Source organism: Toxorhynchites rutilus, chromosome 3, assembly GCF_029784135.1.
Source record: "Toxorhynchites rutilus septentrionalis strain SRP chromosome 3, ASM2978413v1, whole genome shotgun sequence".
NCBI lineage: Eukaryota > Metazoa > Arthropoda > Insecta > Diptera > Culicidae > Toxorhynchites > Toxorhynchites rutilus.
In genome coordinates, this window is record NC_073746.1 from 119,946,744 (window position 1) to 119,966,699 (window position 19,956).

At 37.5% G+C, this 19,956-nt stretch overlaps 1 protein-coding gene and 1 non-coding gene across 2 annotated transcripts; one reads left to right on the forward strand and one right to left on the reverse strand.

Annotated features, from left to right (window-relative positions):
• Window positions 1-1,034: 1,034 nt before the first annotated feature.
• Window positions 1,035-2,561, reverse strand: LOC129773456 (uncharacterized). Its single transcript, XM_055777064.1, has one exon. The coding sequence runs from the start codon at window positions 2,559-2,561 to the stop codon at window positions 1,035-1,037; it is 1,527 nt and encodes a 508-aa protein (XP_055633039.1).
• A 12,658-nt stretch (window positions 2,562-15,219) lies between these two features.
• On the forward strand, window positions 15,220-15,301 carry Trnas-gcu (transfer RNA serine (anticodon GCU)). The gene has a single exon. It is a non-coding gene; the product is annotated as a tRNA-Ser (tRNA).
• Window positions 15,302-19,956: the final 4,655 nt, after the last annotated feature.

Here is a 19,956-nt window from a genome sequence, read left to right on the forward strand (position 1 = left end):
CAGTTGTTCTAAAATCTTTGGCTTGCTCCGGAAGCAATTGATGCAACTGTGAACAATTTGACGAGCTGTATTCCGAATACGAAGCGGCCAAAATCTCTGACGAACAACGGCTGTGAGCAATTGTGGTCCCGCGTGTAGAATTTTTTTATGATAACATGCCATCACAATTGCAGTGAGAGGGTGTTTAGCTGGGAGTGCTCCCAGCTAAACACCCTCTCACTGCAATTGTGATGGCATGTTATCAACTAAACACCCTAAACATCGGATGTCGTTGATTATAAGAGACTGGAGCATTGCGCAGACGGCCACCAACACGCAATATTCCATCTACAATTATTGGATAGAGTGATTTCAGACAGGAGTTAGCTTTAACTTGTCCATAGCGTCTGATTTGAGCGATATCTTGAGCGAAACATTCAGATTGAGCAATTTTTACGAGTAAGTGGGTGGCATTATTTATCTCGGAAGTCGATAAAAATCCCAAGCGTCTCTCTGTAGCATTTCGTGTTTGAATATTATGAATAAATCTTTGCAACAATGCAACCACACGTGTCAATTTTGTGAACGACGAATACAACGAAAAAATCTCATTTGGAGGTTTCGTTTGGGCGTAAAGAAATACACATCGTTCCTCCAATTCATTTGGAGGGAAGTTGTCTCCAGTTGGACGAGTGAGCGGAGGCCAAAAACGAGGCGATTGCGAAAGCCATGGAGGACTGTTCCACCAAATAGTGAATTCCTTCAATTGTTCAGGTGACATTCCGCGGGAAATTACGTCCGCAGGGTTTTCTATGCCTGGCACGTGTGCCCAAACACTGTTGACGGTAATTCGCTGGATTTCGGAAACACGATTGCCACCAAATGTTTTCCAGCGAGATGGACTGCCGGATATCCAATGGAGGACTATTGTTGAATCCGTCCAGAAGAAGGTCTTGACCTTCATTTTTATGCAAGATTGGACCTTTTCGTAAAGATGACTAAGTAGAAGGGCTGCGCAAAGCTCAAGACGGGGAAGACATACAGTTGTGTCCTTCTTAGTTTTTTCCAATTGGGGCGACCTTGGACTTCGCAGTCAATAAGCGTACATATATGGAACCGTCTGACGAGATTGTGCGAACGTAGATACATGCACCATACGCTCGCTCTGATGCTTCACAAAATCCATGATATTCCGTGCACTCGTTGGTAAATGACGTCATCATCCAACGTGGAATTTCTAGCTTCGCTAGATCACTAAGATTGTTACGGAAGTTTATCCATCGAAGATGGTAATTATCATTCAGTGAATCGTCCCAGTCTTTCCCTTCCTTCCAAAGTTCTTGCATGAATAATTTAGCTTGAATAACTACTGGGCCTACTAGCCCCAGAGGGTCGAACAGTCGTGCAATGTCCGAGAGAACAACACGTTTTGTAAGTGGCAAATTTCGACTGTGCTTTGGAATCTCGAAAAGAAATTTGTCTGATAATATGTCCCATTTTAGACCAAGGGTCTTTATCGATGCGCATGAAGAATCAAGTTCAAAAGGAGTGCATTCATCCCTCAGGTGTATTGGGACTGATTCTAATATTTCGTGGCTATTGGAAGCCCATTTGCGAAACTGAAGACCAGCAGAATTTGCCAGTTCAATTAGTTGACTGCACAGTTCTTTCCCCTTGTTGATGCTATCTGCACCGCTCAGCAAATCATCCATATATACATCGTTGCGAATTATCACTGCGGCTTCTGGATAAATTATTGATCCATCTTCTCTTAATTTTTGCAGACATTTTGTTGCAAGATATGGAGCTGCAGAGGTACCATAAGTGACCGTTGTCAATTGATACGTTTGAAGCGGCTGAGTTGGCGAATCTCTCCACACAATACGTTGTAACGGTTGATCAGCTTCTGCTACGAGAATTTGCCTATACATCTTCTCAATATCGGTGATAATAGCAAACTGTGGTATGCGAAATCTCAAAATAATACTCAGTAAATCGTCTTGTACCTGAGGTCCAACCATAAGTGCATCATTGAGTGAAACTCCCGTGTCTGACGAACAGGAAGCGTCAAAAACAACACGCAGTTTTGTCGTTATACTATCAGGTTTAACGACACAGTGATGGGGAATGTAGTAGGTAAGAATAGATTGTCCAGATTCGTTAGCATCATCGATCAATTTCATGTGACCCAACTGTGCATACTCATGGATAAACTTCGAATAAGCTTCCTTCAATTCGGGATTGGAGAGGAGACGGCGTTCAAGAGACATAAAGCGACGACTGGCAATATTCTTGGAATTTCCAATGCGGGAGATAACAGCTTCCTTCTTGGGTAAAGCTACGACGAAACGACCAGAAGAGTCTCGTGCTGTCGTTTTGGCGAAGTGTTCTTCGCAGAGAGATTCTTCTCTAGATAACACACTCTTCGTTTGACACGATTCGATTTCCCGAAATCGTACCAATTGTTGTTCGATAAACGGAATACTCTCATGAGCAACATTCGCTATAGATGGCTGTATGTGTTGACTACTAACCCTTCCAGAAACAATCCAACCTAAAGCAATCCAACCTAAATAGGTCATAAAATAATCCTACTCCAATAATCAAATCGATTTTACTCCTTTCGTTGAATAAAGGATCAGCGAGAATAATATCAGTTGGAATATCAAGATGAGAAATATCAATCTTTTGATGTGGCAATTCCATCGTAATTTTAGGTAAGATGTTAAACTTCCAGGTAGCATCCACGTCTGCTCGATGCGATTGAACTCGAACGATTCTTGAGTATTTGGATGCGGTAGACGATAAACCAATACCACTGATTAGCACGAATTCTTTGATTCGCTTTACGTGCAGTTTCCGAATTAATTGTTCCGAAATGAAATTCAATTGTGATCCTGAATCCAGGAGAGCGCGTGCCATCACGAAATATCCTGAAGGGTCAAGAACCTTGACGAGTGCCGTCGATAGTATTACGGTCGAGTTAATTGGACGCTGTTTATTATCAAAAGGCATCGAAAGATAACTTGTCGAAGTAGTTGGTTGTGTAGGAATGGCGGGTGTTGTGGGGGTTTGGATCTCAGTACGCGACTGCGGATTGTACAATTGCAAAGGTTGTAAGTTTCTATTCTGAATTACTGTATCAGACGTAATATATTTCGAAGGTTGAGATTTATTCGATTGGTTTGGCGGTATAGGTGAACGTTGGTAGTGTAACATTGTATGATGTTTTTGGTTGCATATCCGACATGCTCCACTAATGCAATTTTTGACGATATGTGACGATGAGAGGCAGTTTATGCAAAGAGCATTTTTCTTGGTGGCTTCAAACCGCTGAGTTTGAGACATTTTTCGAAATAGTTCGCATTGGAAGGGAGAATGTGGCGATTGCTTGCAAAACGGACATGATTTGTGTAGGGTAGTGACTGCTGAATTAACCGATGATGGTTTCATAATTGTTGTTGTACTAGAACGAGACATAGCACTGGGGCGATACGTATCATTTGATCGCGCCTTCGAGGCAGCAACAGACTGAAGAACTAGGATGTGGTCGTGTAAAAAATCGATAAGTTCTGTATTGGTTGGAACGCTAGATGATTTTCTATGCGTCTCCCAGTAACGCAATGTAGCGGAATCGAGACGAGAGGACAGCATAAATACTAACAGTGTACTCCACTCAACTGGAGATTCCCCTGCCTTCTCAAACATTCTGAGATTTCTTTCGTATTCATCGACGAGACGATTCAGCGACTCATAGCATTCCCTTCGCAAAGGCTCCACAGCGAAAAAAGATTCTACATATGATTTAACAATCAGATATTTATTTTCATACCGACGTTGCAATAGCTCCCATGCTATTGAATAGTTGTCTGAGGTTTTTTCTATAGCCTCAACCACACGCTTTGCATCTCTAGACAATGAAGATATCAGGTATGAAAATTTGTCGATGTTAGTAAGATGATTATTTGATTCGATAAGGGACATAAATGCATCTCTGAATGTCGTCCATTCTTTTATTGAACCGTCAAAATGAGGCAGCTTAATCTCGGGCAATTTGACGCGAGATTGTAATAAAACAGACGAAAGATTAATTTGATTGTTGGCTCTTTGTTCGTCACAGTGTTTGATCCTTCCAATTTCGAAAACAAGAAAACTCTTCGATTTCAAATAATTGAGCTCGAATTCCGCACGTGCATTCTGTTTTATAACATCTAACCCTTTCGTTTGTTTTTGCTCGTCTTCATCATCTTCTTCCAAAAGCTCTAATTCAAGTTTAATTTCTACAAACTGCTGGAAAATATTTTCTAATCTTTCCTTCCAAACTTCAAGCTTGTCCTTATCGGTATCTATCGAATAATTTTGTATCACGCGGTCAAGCGTTTTAAGTGAATCTGAACAAAAACGCTCTTGTTTTGTAAGCCTTCTTAAATCGGAAGCCATTGCTTTTATCGAACAATAGAGTTCACTACAACAATATCGTTGGAACAATGGATTTCAATACAATACACTAGAACAATAGATTCCACTGCAACAATAGCGCTAGAACAATAGACTCCACGTGTCTGTCAAATGCCAACCAAACTATGCAACCTTTTCAAAAAAATCTCACCTTAATTTTATCATTCGTCATGCAAAAATCAGTGGTCCAGCCGGTTGGTTAGTATTCAGTAATTCCTTAAAAAATCATGCAATTGTACCTACAGTCTCGCAGATTATCGCGTCGAACCAAACCGCACCACGCTACGATATTGAGCGCGCTGTCCAGTCACGCTACCCAAGCCAAGCCATTCGGGTGTAACAATACATGGGAAATGATGATACAGACGCCTGTTGCACGACAACTTTTGCAATACAGATGGAACGCGCCACTCCGTAATTTTGAGGATTCTCCGCAACACACAACCACGGGTACAGTTTACAGTTTTCTGGTTGAACACTTCGTTTTAACTGTACAATTTTCAAGTTCACTTTTTCAATTTTTTCTTTCTACTTCTATCACTTTAGTCTTTTTTAGACAGTTCTTCAGACAGTCGATATTTGATCACACATGTGATCCACAGAACAGATTTGATTTTTTACGGAGATTAAATGTAAACCTTTTTGTGACTCTTTCAGGAATTATATTTTATTCTTCGGGTTGGTGGTAAACGCAATTCTGGAGAAAAGATCTATAAAAAAAAATTTTAATCTCAAACAAAAAAAGGCTCATGAGAAATCAGGGGAAGCTCATATATCATAAAATTTTGAACACTGCTTACTACTTGTAAGCTACATCTACTATTCGTCCGATAATTCCTCATAAGTTCCTGACAGGGTTTTGATTTGGTAAACAAATTGACTAGTCCAGGATCTGCGGCCCCTATTCATTAAACCATGATTAAACCATGACCTTCCAGATTTTATGAATTTATGCCAAATTACCCAATTATCAAATTGTTTTTGATGCAAAAACAGAAATAATTGATTTTGAAGAACTTCGTTGCACTTCTGACTGTTCATACGTGTTGATGGTAAGTTATCTGAACCAGGCCTTTTTGAGAAAATTCTCCCCAAACCATTTAATTGCCGCCTGCAAAATTACAAGTTTAAAAATTGAATGACACGTTCCGTAAATCCTTCCAGTATGAAAAGTTCTCCTGAAATAGTGGAACCCATGGGATTAGCTTCCACATTAGTTTTTGGCCTCGCAGCTTTCAAAATGGGGTGTTTATGGTTTGGTGAGAATATTCTCAAAATTTCCTGGTTTAGATAGCTTACCATCAACACGAACGAACAGTCAGAAGTGCAACGAAGTTCTTCAGAATCATTTACTACTGTTTTTGCATCAAAAACAATGTGATGATTGGATAATTAGGCACCAATTCATAGAATCCGGAAGGTTATGGCATGGGTTAATGAATAGGGGCTTCCGATTCTGGAATGGTCAGCTTGTTTATCAGATTAAAACCCTATCAAGAACTTGTGAGAAGTACGAATAATAGATGCCACAAGCAGGATGAGTCATTTGAAGAGCTTAAACGAGCAGTAACCTCTGCGTAGAACGAAATACACACCATAACATGACGCAACTTGGTCAAAACCACCCCGAATGGGTTATTTGAACTGATTGAGAACTGATTCTGGTTCTATAGTTATATAGTTATGAAACATTGGAATTTTAGTTTTATGAATGTTTCGCGTCTGAACACAACGATAAAGTTGAAATGGCTAGTCTTATAAATGAAGATAGTTATTGTATTCTACACTATATACTTCAATTCAACCGACTTCTTACATATCTCTGGAAACTGAAAGAAAATGAGTGGTTCTATAGTTTTGGAACGCAATGTATAAGTTATAGCCGAGAAGCAACGAATTAGACAGATGATTCTCAATGAGAATATTCAAATTAAACATCTACATCATCAACGTCCGCTTCTCACACCAAATGGGTTTATGAACTTGGATAAAATATAACTCGAAAAAGGTAAGATGAGTCAAACCAAATATCGTGATTAGTCCTGCCGAGATGTTCCAGACTTTCGTCCGAAGAATTTCGACCAGCATAACTACCGCAACCCACCTCCGAAGAACGAAATCGGTGGTACCGAAGTCTGCCAACAAATTAGCATAATCTTCCTGTCATGCTGACGATGATTTGGGGCGTGAGGAACACTCGCAAATCGTGTTGGCGATAATTATACTGACGAGCGGAATGAGACCAGCCGGGACCGCACGAAACATTGGGATGACACCAAATTGCTTAATTTTATTTTCATCCTTCTAATGACGCCGATCATGACAACAGCGAAAACTGTCCAACAAAATATAATTGGAACCCCGTCCTTTATCTTTTTCTTTCGGGACAGTTTTGACGAATTGTCGTTTGAAGAGAGGATGGTTCCGGAAATTAAATTACATTACAAAATCCTGATGATATTCGATTTTCAGTATCTTCCAACATACTGGACGCTCGGTTTTCCATTCTTTCCCCGAGATAACAAGACCAACCGGAACCATTAATCTGGCTATCACAACAATTGATAGTGTCCAGTCGCCGAAAGTACTTGACGACGATTAGTCCTGCATTGTCCTGATTTTGGCTGCTTTCCCAAGACGCTCGTATCACACGAGAATTGGATCGTCTCCGCGGCGCCAGTCGGTTTTGTTTCGCAACTTCTTTTTTTCTGTGACCAGGATATTGTTAGAGTTCTTTTTATCTTGTATACTGCTGTGTGCATTGCACATCAAAGTGCTCTAGATTGGATTAGATATGACCTGAATTGAGCTGGGTAAGAGCGGATAACACTACTCTTAGAGTTTGATTACTAAATTCTTTTTGTTTTCTGGAAGATTATCCTTAGCTTAGTGCGATTTTCAACAGAAAATGTGCTTCTTGTCTTTGTTTTTGAAATCCATTTAATTATCACAACAACCTTGAGAAGCGCATCCCGTCATTTGTATCTTTGACACACTAATACAGGGTGTTTTAAAGATATAGTATTTGGAAATGAAATAAAACATAGATAAATGTTGTAAATTACAACTAATATGATTTTACTGAAAAGGTGATTATTTGTCTTTTAAATTGTATATAATCTGTGGCATATACAGTGATAAAAAGCCCACCTTGAATGTATAGAAACTTTTCTCAATTTCTGGACTATTTTGTCTAAAACTGCTACCGTAATTTTATAGAATTGTTTGTTACTTATAACTCTTCCAAGTAATTAACATCTTTGTTAGATTTTGTTTACTCCGTTACATGACTTCTTCATTGTGTGCAAATGTGCGTTGACAAAAAAAGAAGCCCACCCCAAAGTAAACTCTCGTGTCTTCATGTTATGACAATTAGATCTATTCGGTATTGTTAGAAATCGATATTGAAGCGATATAAACAAAGTGTTGTTTACATTGTATTAAAAACAGCCTTAGACAACAATTTTTTCAATCTTATTTGAATAAAAAACAATGTTGTTCAGTGAAAATAGCAATTTCATGAGTCCGTATTTTAAAAACTAAATTTTTCATTGCATTTCCATCATATTTATCATAAAACTTAAACCAAACAACGCAAAATAAATATAGAAAGCAAGTTCAATTTTGTAAAATATCAAATCACACAAAAAATAAACAAAAAATAATGAAAGCATCAATATTTAGTGTAGCCTGCTGAAGCTTCAATAACCTGTTGAAGACGTTTGGGCATAATATCGACCAAATTCTCGAGGTGTTGAGGGTCATTCCACGCCTTCTGAAGAGCCGCGAAACAAGTGTTCTTGTTAGTGACACCATCTTTCACCACTTTGTTGTCGAGAATGACCCATAGTCAACTGTCAACTACTCAACTGAGGATAGTCAGTTGACTATCTGACTGACTATATCCATATTCAGTTAGTAATGACTTTTGGCTTCTTCACGCAGTTTCTCCACCAAATCGACTAAACAGTCAGTCGGGCGTTTAGTCGCTATCTCCCTCTACCGACTCGACTATATCATTTCATTATTCACAGTCAAATTGTTCTCATTACGTTTTGAAGTAGCTTCCCCCAAAACGAATTCGTTCCTCTCTTTCTCTCTCCCATGTACGTGTGCATGCATCGATGTTTGAGTTCAACGTGGTTTGACATACGCTACAGGTGAGCTAGATTATTTTGTATCGTACACGAAAAATTACTCACACGTATAAAATAGCGTGAAGTGTGTGTGTGCTATTTTGCACACTAACGCGAGGACCTTTATAGCATACTTGATAAGTGTCTAAGTTCTTTGGTTTGAATTCACGATGGGTAAACCGTCCATTGATGGGGTAACTTCTTTTTTGCATCAGAAATCATGTTTTCGTTCCTCTTTATATGGACGTAAAAATAAGATTGCGTACGCGGATATAAAATTAGTGTCAGGGGGAAATGGAAGTGTGGATTGAAGTCAGTTGAATGAAGAGACAAATTTGTATTCATTAGTCGCGTCAGTACACGTCAGTACAGTACAGTCCACTGACTGGACTAGTTCACCAGTCATCCTCGCTAGTCAACACTAGTTAATTCATTTTCTAGTCAAGTCAATTTTTGTTGGCGGCGACTGCTGAAGCAGTTCTAGTCGAAGCGAAGCTACAGTGAGTAGAGTCGGTCTTCATTTTTTTTCGGGCCCTGTTTAGGTGGCTGTCAGCAGACAACTAAACTGACATTTTGGTAGTTACTGAAATTTCAGTATTATTGACTTCTAAACAGATATAAACTTAATTATAATTCAATTTTACTTCTCGCCAAATGTTAAGTTTTCATTATTCTGAACAATAGAATTATATTACAGGGCGGACTCGATTATATACAGTTTCTGATTTCTTTTCACTGTACAGGTAAACCTGTTTTTGTGCGGTTGCTGTTTCTTCGATTTCTCATTTGTGTGACTGTTTAGGTGTAATTTTGTTATTTGTGCAATTAGTTTGCTTGATTCAAGACCAGATGTCATAATAAAATCGCACAAAAAGAGTCGCACAAACGAGGAATCATGCCAAAACTGACCGTACAAAAACAAGTTTACCTGTATATAATCGAATCCTGTAAATAATCGAGTCAAAAACAATTTTTTTTCATTACTTTTTTTTGTATGTATTTTTAGTTTTTTGAATATGAAAGAAGAATTTGATTTTTGATGCATCCCCTTGAAGTCAGAAAACACTTTTCTCACATTAAAAAAAATTATTTATCCAAATTCTCTAAGGAGGTGATGGACGATCATATTTGATGAAAAAAATCCTTCTACCCATATGTTCGAATTTCAACAATGACAGAGTTATAAAGGGTGTGTCACATCAAATTGCATCACGGAAAAAACGCTGTAGAAATTTAATTTTTAGGAATTATATCTTCAGCTTTCGCTTTAAAATCAGATAAGAGTGTATAGATCACGTTGTCCATGCTTCACTGTCAATTTTTTTGTAAATTTGGAAATATGTCGTCGAACGAAAAAGAGCATCGTGAATTAATCCTGTACACTCATTTCGAGAATCCGGAGTTGTCACATCGGGACATCGGTAAGATGCTGGGAATCGTCCAATCCACGGTCAGCAGAGTACTAAAACGATACTTCGAGAACCTAACCATCGACCGGAAGGTGAAGAACGGCAAAAATGGATGCTCCGTCAGTGAAAAAGATCACAAGCGCGTAGTTAAGCAGTTTAGACGTGATCCGAGAAGTTCGGTCCGGGATGTCGCCAATAAGCTGAATTTGTCAAGTTCATTCGTCCAGCGGACCAAGCAGCGGGAGGGCCTGCGTACATGCAAGGTTCAGAAGGCTCCTAACCGCGACGAAAGGCAGAACATGGTGGGGAAGACGCGATCCCGGAAGCTGTACACCGAAATGCAGACGAAGCCGCATTGCCTGGTAATGGACGACGAAACCTACGTCAAAGCGGACTTTCGTCAGCTGCCGGGCCTGTTGTTCTTCTCCGCAGAGGACAAATTCAGTGTTCCGGAGGAGATTCGCAAGCAGAAACTATCCAAGTTTGCCAAAAAGTACATGGTGTGGCAAGCGATCTGCTCTTGCGGAAAGCGGAGCGCCCCTTCGTGATGACCGGCACGGTAAACGGGCAGGTTTACCTTAAGGAGTGCCTACAGAAGCGCTTACTACCACTATTGAAGCAGCACGAGGGCTCGACCATCTTCTGGCCGGATCTCGCCTCGTGCCACTATTCAAAGGACGTGTTGGAGTGGTGCGAAGCCAACGGGGTCACCTTCGTGCCAAAGGAAATGAACCCGCCCAACGCGCCGGAGCTTCGCCCATTAGAGAAATATTGGGCGATTATGTAGCAGGCCCTCCGGAAGAACCCAAAAGTTGTCAAATCGGAGGCGGACTTCAAGAGAAAATGGATTTCTGTTCAAAAAAAACTACAACCTGACGTTGTACAGAACCTTATGGACGGGGTAGAGAGGAAGGTACGAGCATACGGGCTTGGGCTCGAAGTATGAAAAAGTTGTTTAATAGTTTTTATTTTACTGTCTAAAATTTTCAAAAGGATCGGTCTACTGGGCGAATTTTTACAGCGTTTTTTCCGTGATGCAATTTGATGTGACACACCCTTTAGAACTTTTTTTTTTGTTTCGGACTCTGTTGCCTCAATCTAGCTCTATATTACAATATACGCTACGAAAGACGATTCTGTTGTTTCCAATTGAAAGATGAGCAAATTTAGTACAGGAAATAGTTGTGGAACAACTAAAACAGTGGATTTTAATAACATTTTGGAAGTGAAAAACTTAAAAATTAATAATTTTTAATGTGTTATTATCAATTTTATCCTAAAAATTTATATTAAACTAGATTGTTTCTATCGATTAAATTGAAGCTCTCTAACCACTCTACAATTTGTTCTTTGACACAAAACTTCTATCTTTCTTAATTTGGCTGTAATATCGATATAAACAATTCCTGGTGAAAATTCAAGCAAAATCTTCAAATATCACGATTTTTACGCCACTGTACATGCAAGCGCCACTTAAATTTCACCTTAACGTTAACAGTTTACATTTCTTCTTGAAATAAGTCATATTTGAAATATACAAAAAAAAATATTTTTTCCAAATTGTATATAATCGAGTCCAAATTTGTATATAATCGAATCACATATAATCGAGTATGTGTATAATCGAGTCCGACCTGTATTTGAACTTTTTCCTCTCATTTAAACAACTGACAAAATTCGAGTTACACAAATTTCAACATTTGTTTCAATTCTGGTTCAATCAAAAAGATAAATCAACAAAGCCTAAGTCACGAAAACGTTTGCTCCTTTTATAGGAGAAACATCTGACTGCATGCGAAAAAAGACAGCATGGGGAAAAAATGTGCAAGAAATTTATTTTTTAAGCGAAATGCACTTGAAAAATATATTTTAGTGACTCCGCAAGACCCAATTGTGGTACAATAAAGTAGGTGATCATGGTTAACATTGGTATTATTTTTGAAAAAAACACGAACCACTGATTACACCGGCTCATAAAGCGCGACAAACAATGGCTTTTCTCAAAATGCAACTATCTTTCAACAATGGCACAACAATTCTTCTCACTCCAAATGCGGCAGCTTTGTTCTTATCATTGTTATTGTTGTGCATATCACTGATGAATGTCTGTAAAATGGACAAAGAGCGCGATAAGTTACTCGGAATAAATCGTGGTTTTCATAAAAAAAAATCTGCATAATTTCTATTCAGCTATTCAGGTATTAGTCTATTCCAAATTAATCTATATATAACAAAAGTAGTCAAATTGACACAAATATAAAAAAAAAGTAGAAGGGTCTAAGCCTAGAGGCGCGGACGGAAACATGACGTAGGACTTTGGGGACAATTGTTTTTGAATTGAGTTTTGGTGACAGTTCAGAAATCCGTAAATGAAACTCATTCAATACTTCAAGACTGCCCTAGAAAAACCGTTTGTTATATGAATTGAGTTGAACTTTAAACGGATCGTGAGAGTTATAGTAGTAGAATGAATCTAGAAGCATTAATTATTCAGCCATTTCATGCCAAACCGATATAGTATTTCTCTGTTCCTCAGTTTTATTGCAAGCAAAATGACCCGTATTTTTTTATTTTTTCGTTACGGTGACCATTTCCGTTTTAGGGTGGTCCGCAAAATCACTTTTTTCACTGAACCGATTCTAATGATCGACATATCAAATTAAATCCAATCTCTGATTTTGAGGTGTTTTATGTAAAAAATACTCAGCTTTCTAGGAAAAATATAAAAAAATATAGCGCCTTTGGTCCCGAGACCATGAAAACCATAAAAAACAAATGCAACCAATAATAACGAAAACAAAATTTCAATTTTCCGCAACTGAAGTATTTTTCCTAAAAAATATTAGGTGATTGGCTTTAATATGATATGTCAATCATTAGAAGCGGTTCAGTTGTTCAGAAGTTATGAATTTTTGAAAAAAAGTCGTTTAAGGAAAATTTTATCGAACCACCCTAAAACGGAAATGGTCATCCTAACGAAAAAAGAAAAAAAATACGGGTCTAATTGTTTGCGATAAAGAACAAATCTACCACTTTTCACGAAAATCCGAGAACCAGAACTATGAACGGTTTGATATGGAATGGCTGTATTAATATTTCCTATTTTCAAGAGTAAACTGCTAAAAAAATCAAATAGATATTCAAACATTATCACGAAAAACTTGAGATTTTCTGGTTTCCTTGTAACGATGTTCATAAATATACAAAACAACGCCTATCAATATTATAAAACCGTCCCTCCAAAAATATTAATCAATCGGTTGCCTTGTTTCTTTCGTGATGCAGATCAGAGATCTTGTGATCGTGAGTGTTTGCTCCTTGAATTTTGTGTGGATTCTGTAGTGAAATTATCCCAACGAGTTCTGTTTATTTCTAGGAAATGGAAAGAGGAATGACCAAGTGATTTGGGAAAGTGTAGCTAGCTAAATATGACCATTAGTTGTTTCTGATAAGATATCGTGAACTGACATGCGTGTAAAACGACAGCCAGTTTATTTCTTTTATTGCTTCTTTTGCTTTTATTTTCTTCACTACCAACGTACTCTGTATCATATCTTACAAGATAGAGACGTACATTAAGCACGATAGGATTAAACAAAAACCTTTCTAATAAAATCTCTATCAACGTTCAACGTTTAATATTATGTTATAGTGAAAATCCGGTATAGGTTATCACGATAACACGTACAAGTAATAGGCCAAAGATTGCATTGAAAGTAACGAAGAAACATTTTTTCAAATTGAGACTAGAAGATTGTTTGTCCAATTCATGAATTGTATTGAAAAAAATGCAATGAAAATTTACAGCTTCGGTTATAATCTTATTTAATTACAATAATGAAACAAATCTAAATTTTAAATTTGAAAATAGCATACTTTAACCTTATAAGCGTCACATGCACTTTAATTGCGAATGACAATATAGGGGAAAGTCTGGAAAGACGTACAGATAAGGAATGACGGACACCCCTGTATAATTGATAAATTACATTTGTATTTTAAATTTTGATGATGTACAATCTTGCAATACCGTGTATCAATATATTTGATACTTACTGTGCACACCTAGCTGACTTTCTGTTAAAATTGTAAAAAAAAACAAAAAAGTATGCTACAAAGAGCAACTCAATTTATATTTTCGTCTGCAGGAAATAAGGTTATCATTGTTATCGAGTAATTTTTTGGGGTATTTTTCATTACGAGAAAGTTTTACCATCACTTCACTTCCAGTTTATCGAATCAGTGGTGATGTTTTCTATTTTTTACTTCAGAAACAGTGACGAAAATAAAACACTAATAAAGTCAGGTAAGTAGGATTTTTGAAAAATGGAAAAAAAAATAAATTCCACCGTCGCCACGGCCAAATTTGTCGAATTGCACTACGAACTGCTGCCCTATCCACCGTATTCTCCAGATTTGGCCCCGTGCGCCTTTTTTTTGGTTTCCAAACATAAAAAAGTCACTCGCCGGGTAGAAATATGAGTCGAATGAAGAGCTCATCGCCGCCACGGAGATCTACTTTGCAGACCTCGAGAAAACGTATTTTTCAGATGGATTAAAGAAGTTAGAGCATCGCTGGGTCAAGGGTTTCGAGCTAAAAGGAGTCTATGTAGAGAAATAAATCGCCACTTTTCCAAAATTTTTGTTTTTGTTTTTTGTAGGCTATGTACCTATCGGACTGCCCTCGTATTTAGTTAAGCTGCACTTTATTCGTTTCCAAACAGTTCGCGAATGGTTTACCCATCTCTACCATTGAGTCCAACATTCGAATTGTATGCAAAAATGTTGTTTATTGCTCTACCCCCACAGCGCACACTGCGAGCAAAATCTAAAAAACATACTCTCTTCATTCATTAAATTGTTCACTTGTTTTACTATCTTGTTCGTGTTTTAATGAAAAAAAATTGAATAAATTTCCCATCTAATGGTATGTAGTATAATATATATCACAATAACGATTTTGCGTAATATGCATTCGAAATCCTTTAGTTTTTCGTATGTATAAAAAAGGTATATATAAAAAAAATTGACTCAATTATATACAGGATTCGATTATATACAGTGAAAAGAAATCCGAGACTGTATATGATCGAGTCCGCCCTGTATCCAATATACATAGAGCAGAACTGATCAGCGCCAAATATAAATTGGAGGCTCTATGGAAGCTGGAACAATAATCTATGCGTTTCCATTAAATATATTTATAAAATATTTAAATATGAAATGTATGTGCAGAAGACGAGGTGGCCGAGTGGTTAAGGCGTTGGACTGCTAATCCAATGTGCTCTGCACGCGTGGGTTCGAATCCCATCCTCGTCGTTTTTTTTATTTACATAATATATTGTCGGTCTGATTTATTCTAGAGAAATTTGCTCGGCTCCCTTCTCAGGTTAACAAGGGATGTGCTCCGCCGAAGTGCTACCCCTGTACGGAGCACTGCGCCGAAAAGTGTGCACATCGCGCTGGTGTGATCGAAGAGCAGTATGAATTTCATGTCGTCTAAAGACGACGCTCGTACACACAGCTCGTCGCGCGGATGTCGTCTATAGACGACGCTCGTTACGAAAGGGTTAAACACAACCGATTTTTGAGATTTCGTGTGGTCGAGTCGAAAGTTCGAATGGCTTAATCCTTAGCCTAAATTTCATTTAAATGTGTACTGAACATTGAACATTAACAATTAAAACAGAAAACATTCAAATAGTGTTTCGTTGCTGTTTTCCTCACCTAACTGGTCACACCACGATCAACATACACAACGCTACACGTGGCAGTACCGCGAGTATTTTCGTTTCGAACCTTCTTAAGCGTTCACCTCTCTCTCTACGATGATAAATAGCTTTAGCGCTAACCGCCACCGCAAGATCCCCCTAGCCAAATCGATAAAACACAACTAAATTGTTCAATAGAGGAATGTTTTCGGCAACATGTAAAAAAACACATAATTCATTACCCTACCGGGGAAAAAAAGTGTAATGAAGATAAATTTCCTTCGTCGATAAAAGCAACAGCATTGGGATGTCACCAGTGCGTGGAACCCCGTCAACATACGACTGCGTTTAAAGTGAATATACATTTTCCAAACACAACACCACGAGGAAAACTACATACCTCCATTAAGTCAAAGTTGTGCCAGGATTCATTTCATTTAGTTACTGATTGCCCCCAATTGAGGCGTTAAGTGTGAGTGAACAAGAATTCACCCCTGCAAAGAAACACATTCATCACGCACTAGTGACAATGTTCGCAGCTAATTTTAGCTGCAGTCTCAACCGACTAAACAGATTCCCCAAAAAGTATATTTTGTTGATAATGTTTTGCCTCAATGTAAAGTAACGCTGGAAAAATAAATGAAGTTTGCATTCACCATCTCGGCACTGTTATGTAAAAGAATAAAAATGATGGACACTTCATCATAAAAAATAACCCCTAGACAATGGGTGGAGCACAATATGGAACCATTCGATAAATCATGCTAAATAAATCAATTACCAAACCGTTTTACACAGAGATAATCTCAGTTTCGATCTGGCGGAATTGTTTATCTAGTGGTAAAAATTTCATGAGGCATGATATACAAGCGATGAAAATTCATCAAAGATGAAACCCGAAAGACGTGAAAAAATGCTGCACACTAACGTTGAAAGCCTAACTTGGCCAGGAGTGGTCGGTCCACCAATGATCGCAAAGACTCTCAAATTTCCAAAACCAACTATAATTATCGTAAAAGTAGCAGGACATATGAGCGCAAACTTCGAGCGAAGATCGTCAGAGCAGTCGAAAAGGTTAACTGCGGCGCACAGTACAGTTCTGCGAATCTGCATGCGAGAGGGGTTTCCGTCGTACCATGCCAGCAAACATCCCAAAAGGTGCTGTAGAAATTTTCGATGATGAGCTGTATAGTATGGTAGGGCGGGGCTAGTTGGTCATAGGGGTAAGTTGGTCAGTAACGATATCTTGGAATCTGATCGTCCAAAAAATATGCGATCTATGGATGAAAAATAGCGAATTACTGATACAATAAAATAAGCAAATTGGAAAAACTTTTTATTAGATAGGTTAAAAAATACGGACATTGTTCTGATTTTGCCAAAAATCATTCACTGTTTGCGCATAACAAAATGTGTTCTAAAACTGGTTAATTATCATGAAAAAAAAATCGGCTCAAACATAAAACGAAGGTTTATTGTACGTATTAGCTTGAAGTGTTAATGGAAATCGGGCTTAAAATTATTTTTATTGAATTTTCATGAATATTCTTTTTCATGTATAGAGGGGCTAGTTGGTCACACAAATTGCTCGTTTGAGAGCAACGTATATAAAATTTTAAGGTATGCCGAGTTTCATTACGCAAGCTGTAAATGAATATAAATGAAAGCATATGTTTTATTGCTAAACCCAGTGTATTTGAAACGAGACAACCACCACACAAACCACTTGCAATATAATTGTCATATTTATATTTTTGCTGTAAATTTTCATTAAATATAATAAACGCTATCATTGAATATCAGAACTCACTATAATGCATTGAGTAATGTAGCGTCTCACATTATAATGCCGGGTGTTCGGGTTTGATTCTCGTTCTGGCCGGGGGATTTTTCGTCAAAGAAATTTCCTTCGATTTGCACTGTGGTCACGCGTATTCAAGAGCTTGCCCCTCGGAATACATTCAAGGCGTGTTATTTGGCTTAAGAAATCTCAACTTAGTATTAGCAAATGACGCTAGTTAGTAAATACGTTGAGACGACAAAAGTTCCACAGGGAACGTTAACGCCATTCAAGAAGAAGAAGAAGATGTATTCAGACCGCTTCGTTCGCTGAGACTAAAGCCCTACTTTTTTGACGATATTTTCGATATTATTTCATGGAAATAATATCTTTTAAAAATCCACGTACGCTATCATACTGAAATGTCTTCACATATTTCATAATATCTTCACAAAATCAAATGTTTTCAAAATGGAGACATGTCTTCAAACCTGGCATCTCTGGTTCGCCACAAAGTGGAAGAGAGACGAAGTCGCTAGAAAAGATTGCCTGACTATTTTTCAACAACGATGATAATTTGAAATTTTCATTAATTTGTTGTTTTACTTGCTACATGATATTAGTTAACTGCTTTTGTTTTGATTAAATAATTAATTTATAATGAAGGAAACTTCTAATGGAAAAAACGTTTATTATTTGCTCAAAAAATATGTCTATTATTGACCAACTTACCCCGTGTGTGGGGTTAGTTGGTCAATTTATTCTGAAATATAAAGACGTTAAATAAAAGAAAAAGGTGAAATAATTGATTCTCTGGTTATTTTTCATTGAAAGGGTAAAAGATAAGCTTCATTGTGGTACATAACATTCTAACGCAAAACTTCGTACTACAAAGTTATAGCCAAATTTATTAAAATATGACCAACTAGCCCCACCCTACCCTAATTATTCGAAGTAGTATTTGAAATAACTTTGAAAAGAAATTAATTAGACTGTAGAAACTATTTTTGAACGATTTCTTTTTTTTTGAATAAGTGAGTAAGTAAGTGAGTAAGTAACGTTTGCATTAAAAAATGGACTTTTTTCGGATGGAGATAAAAAAAACTAAGACAGATAATTGAGTTTGATACATTTCTCATGGAAGGTAATTATATTACACCCATACCTCACTTTACGGCCTAGATACGTTTCACGAAAATCGGCCGCAAAGTGAAAAGCCGTATAAGGAATCAATTATTATAATACAAATTCAATCAGATCGGTTCCGAATTTGTTTAATATGTAACATGGTTTATCATTCAAAATGTATTTTATCTTTTAATTTTTATTTCATTTTAATCGAAAATTAAATTCATGTAAATCAAAAATACATACATAACATAAACGAAAAACATACAATACATACAACATACATACATAAAAACCAACAATAATCTTTAAACAAAAATGAAACAACTTCATGTTACATGGAATATGTGTATGTATACATACCTAATTAGTATGTTGTATAAGTTATTCACCCCTATTCTGTATTTCGATCGATTCGAAATATTTCGAACGACTTGATGAAATTACATTCTGTATTCCGTTCGAGTTGTTTTTGCATTACGTTCGATCTGTTTCCCTTCGAACATTAAATGGGCAAAACGTTCGAAACAGCGAAAGCGAAATTATAACTCGAACGAAATAATGGTTTCGAACGAAATGCAAATCCGGCGGAATGCAGAATAGGGGTCTCGCAAATATTTTTTCACTTCTGTACGAAAGTGATGTTTGAACCCAGTCTTCAGAAAACCTACGCTGTGTTGCGCTAGAGTTCAATTTTCATCAGCGTGCGCTGAAAAAAAAAAGACGGGTGGGTAATGTCGGGGACATAACCGGAGTGACGTAGGACTATACAAAGGGGACAGCTTTTGTTAAATATATATTTTAAATATATTGTTTTATTTTTTTCTCACTATCTTTTAGTTGATTTTTGTTTTTTTTTTCTGAAACCTTTGTACTTATCAACGCCGGGCAACTTTTGGAGTATGCACATATCGTACAATCAAAATGATGGCTGTGATAGGGAATGCATAGGTGGTCATCAGCGCGCGTTTTGTACTCTAGCGGTACACACTCACAGGATAGAGACAAATCGACAGACTCAGCCAAAGGGGCGAGTCCAACGAGACGAACGAATGAGCGTTAAAAGGGAGCGATGGCAAAAAATACATTCATTAGAGGCGAATGAACTGCAAAGTTTAAAGCCTCTTAAAAACAAAGAAAGAAGAAGAAAATACATTCATTACGATTTTTTCGCTCGTTGGATTCACATGCAGGCTAAAAAGGGTCCTTTTCAGGATCACAAAATTATCTTCAATCTAAAAAGTTTATTGTTTTGTTATCACTCGATATCCCCATCTTGTTCGGCTAAACCTTTCTGCTTTCACAGTTGGAAAATTTCTTCCCATCCAGCTTGTGACATATTTTACAGTAAATTT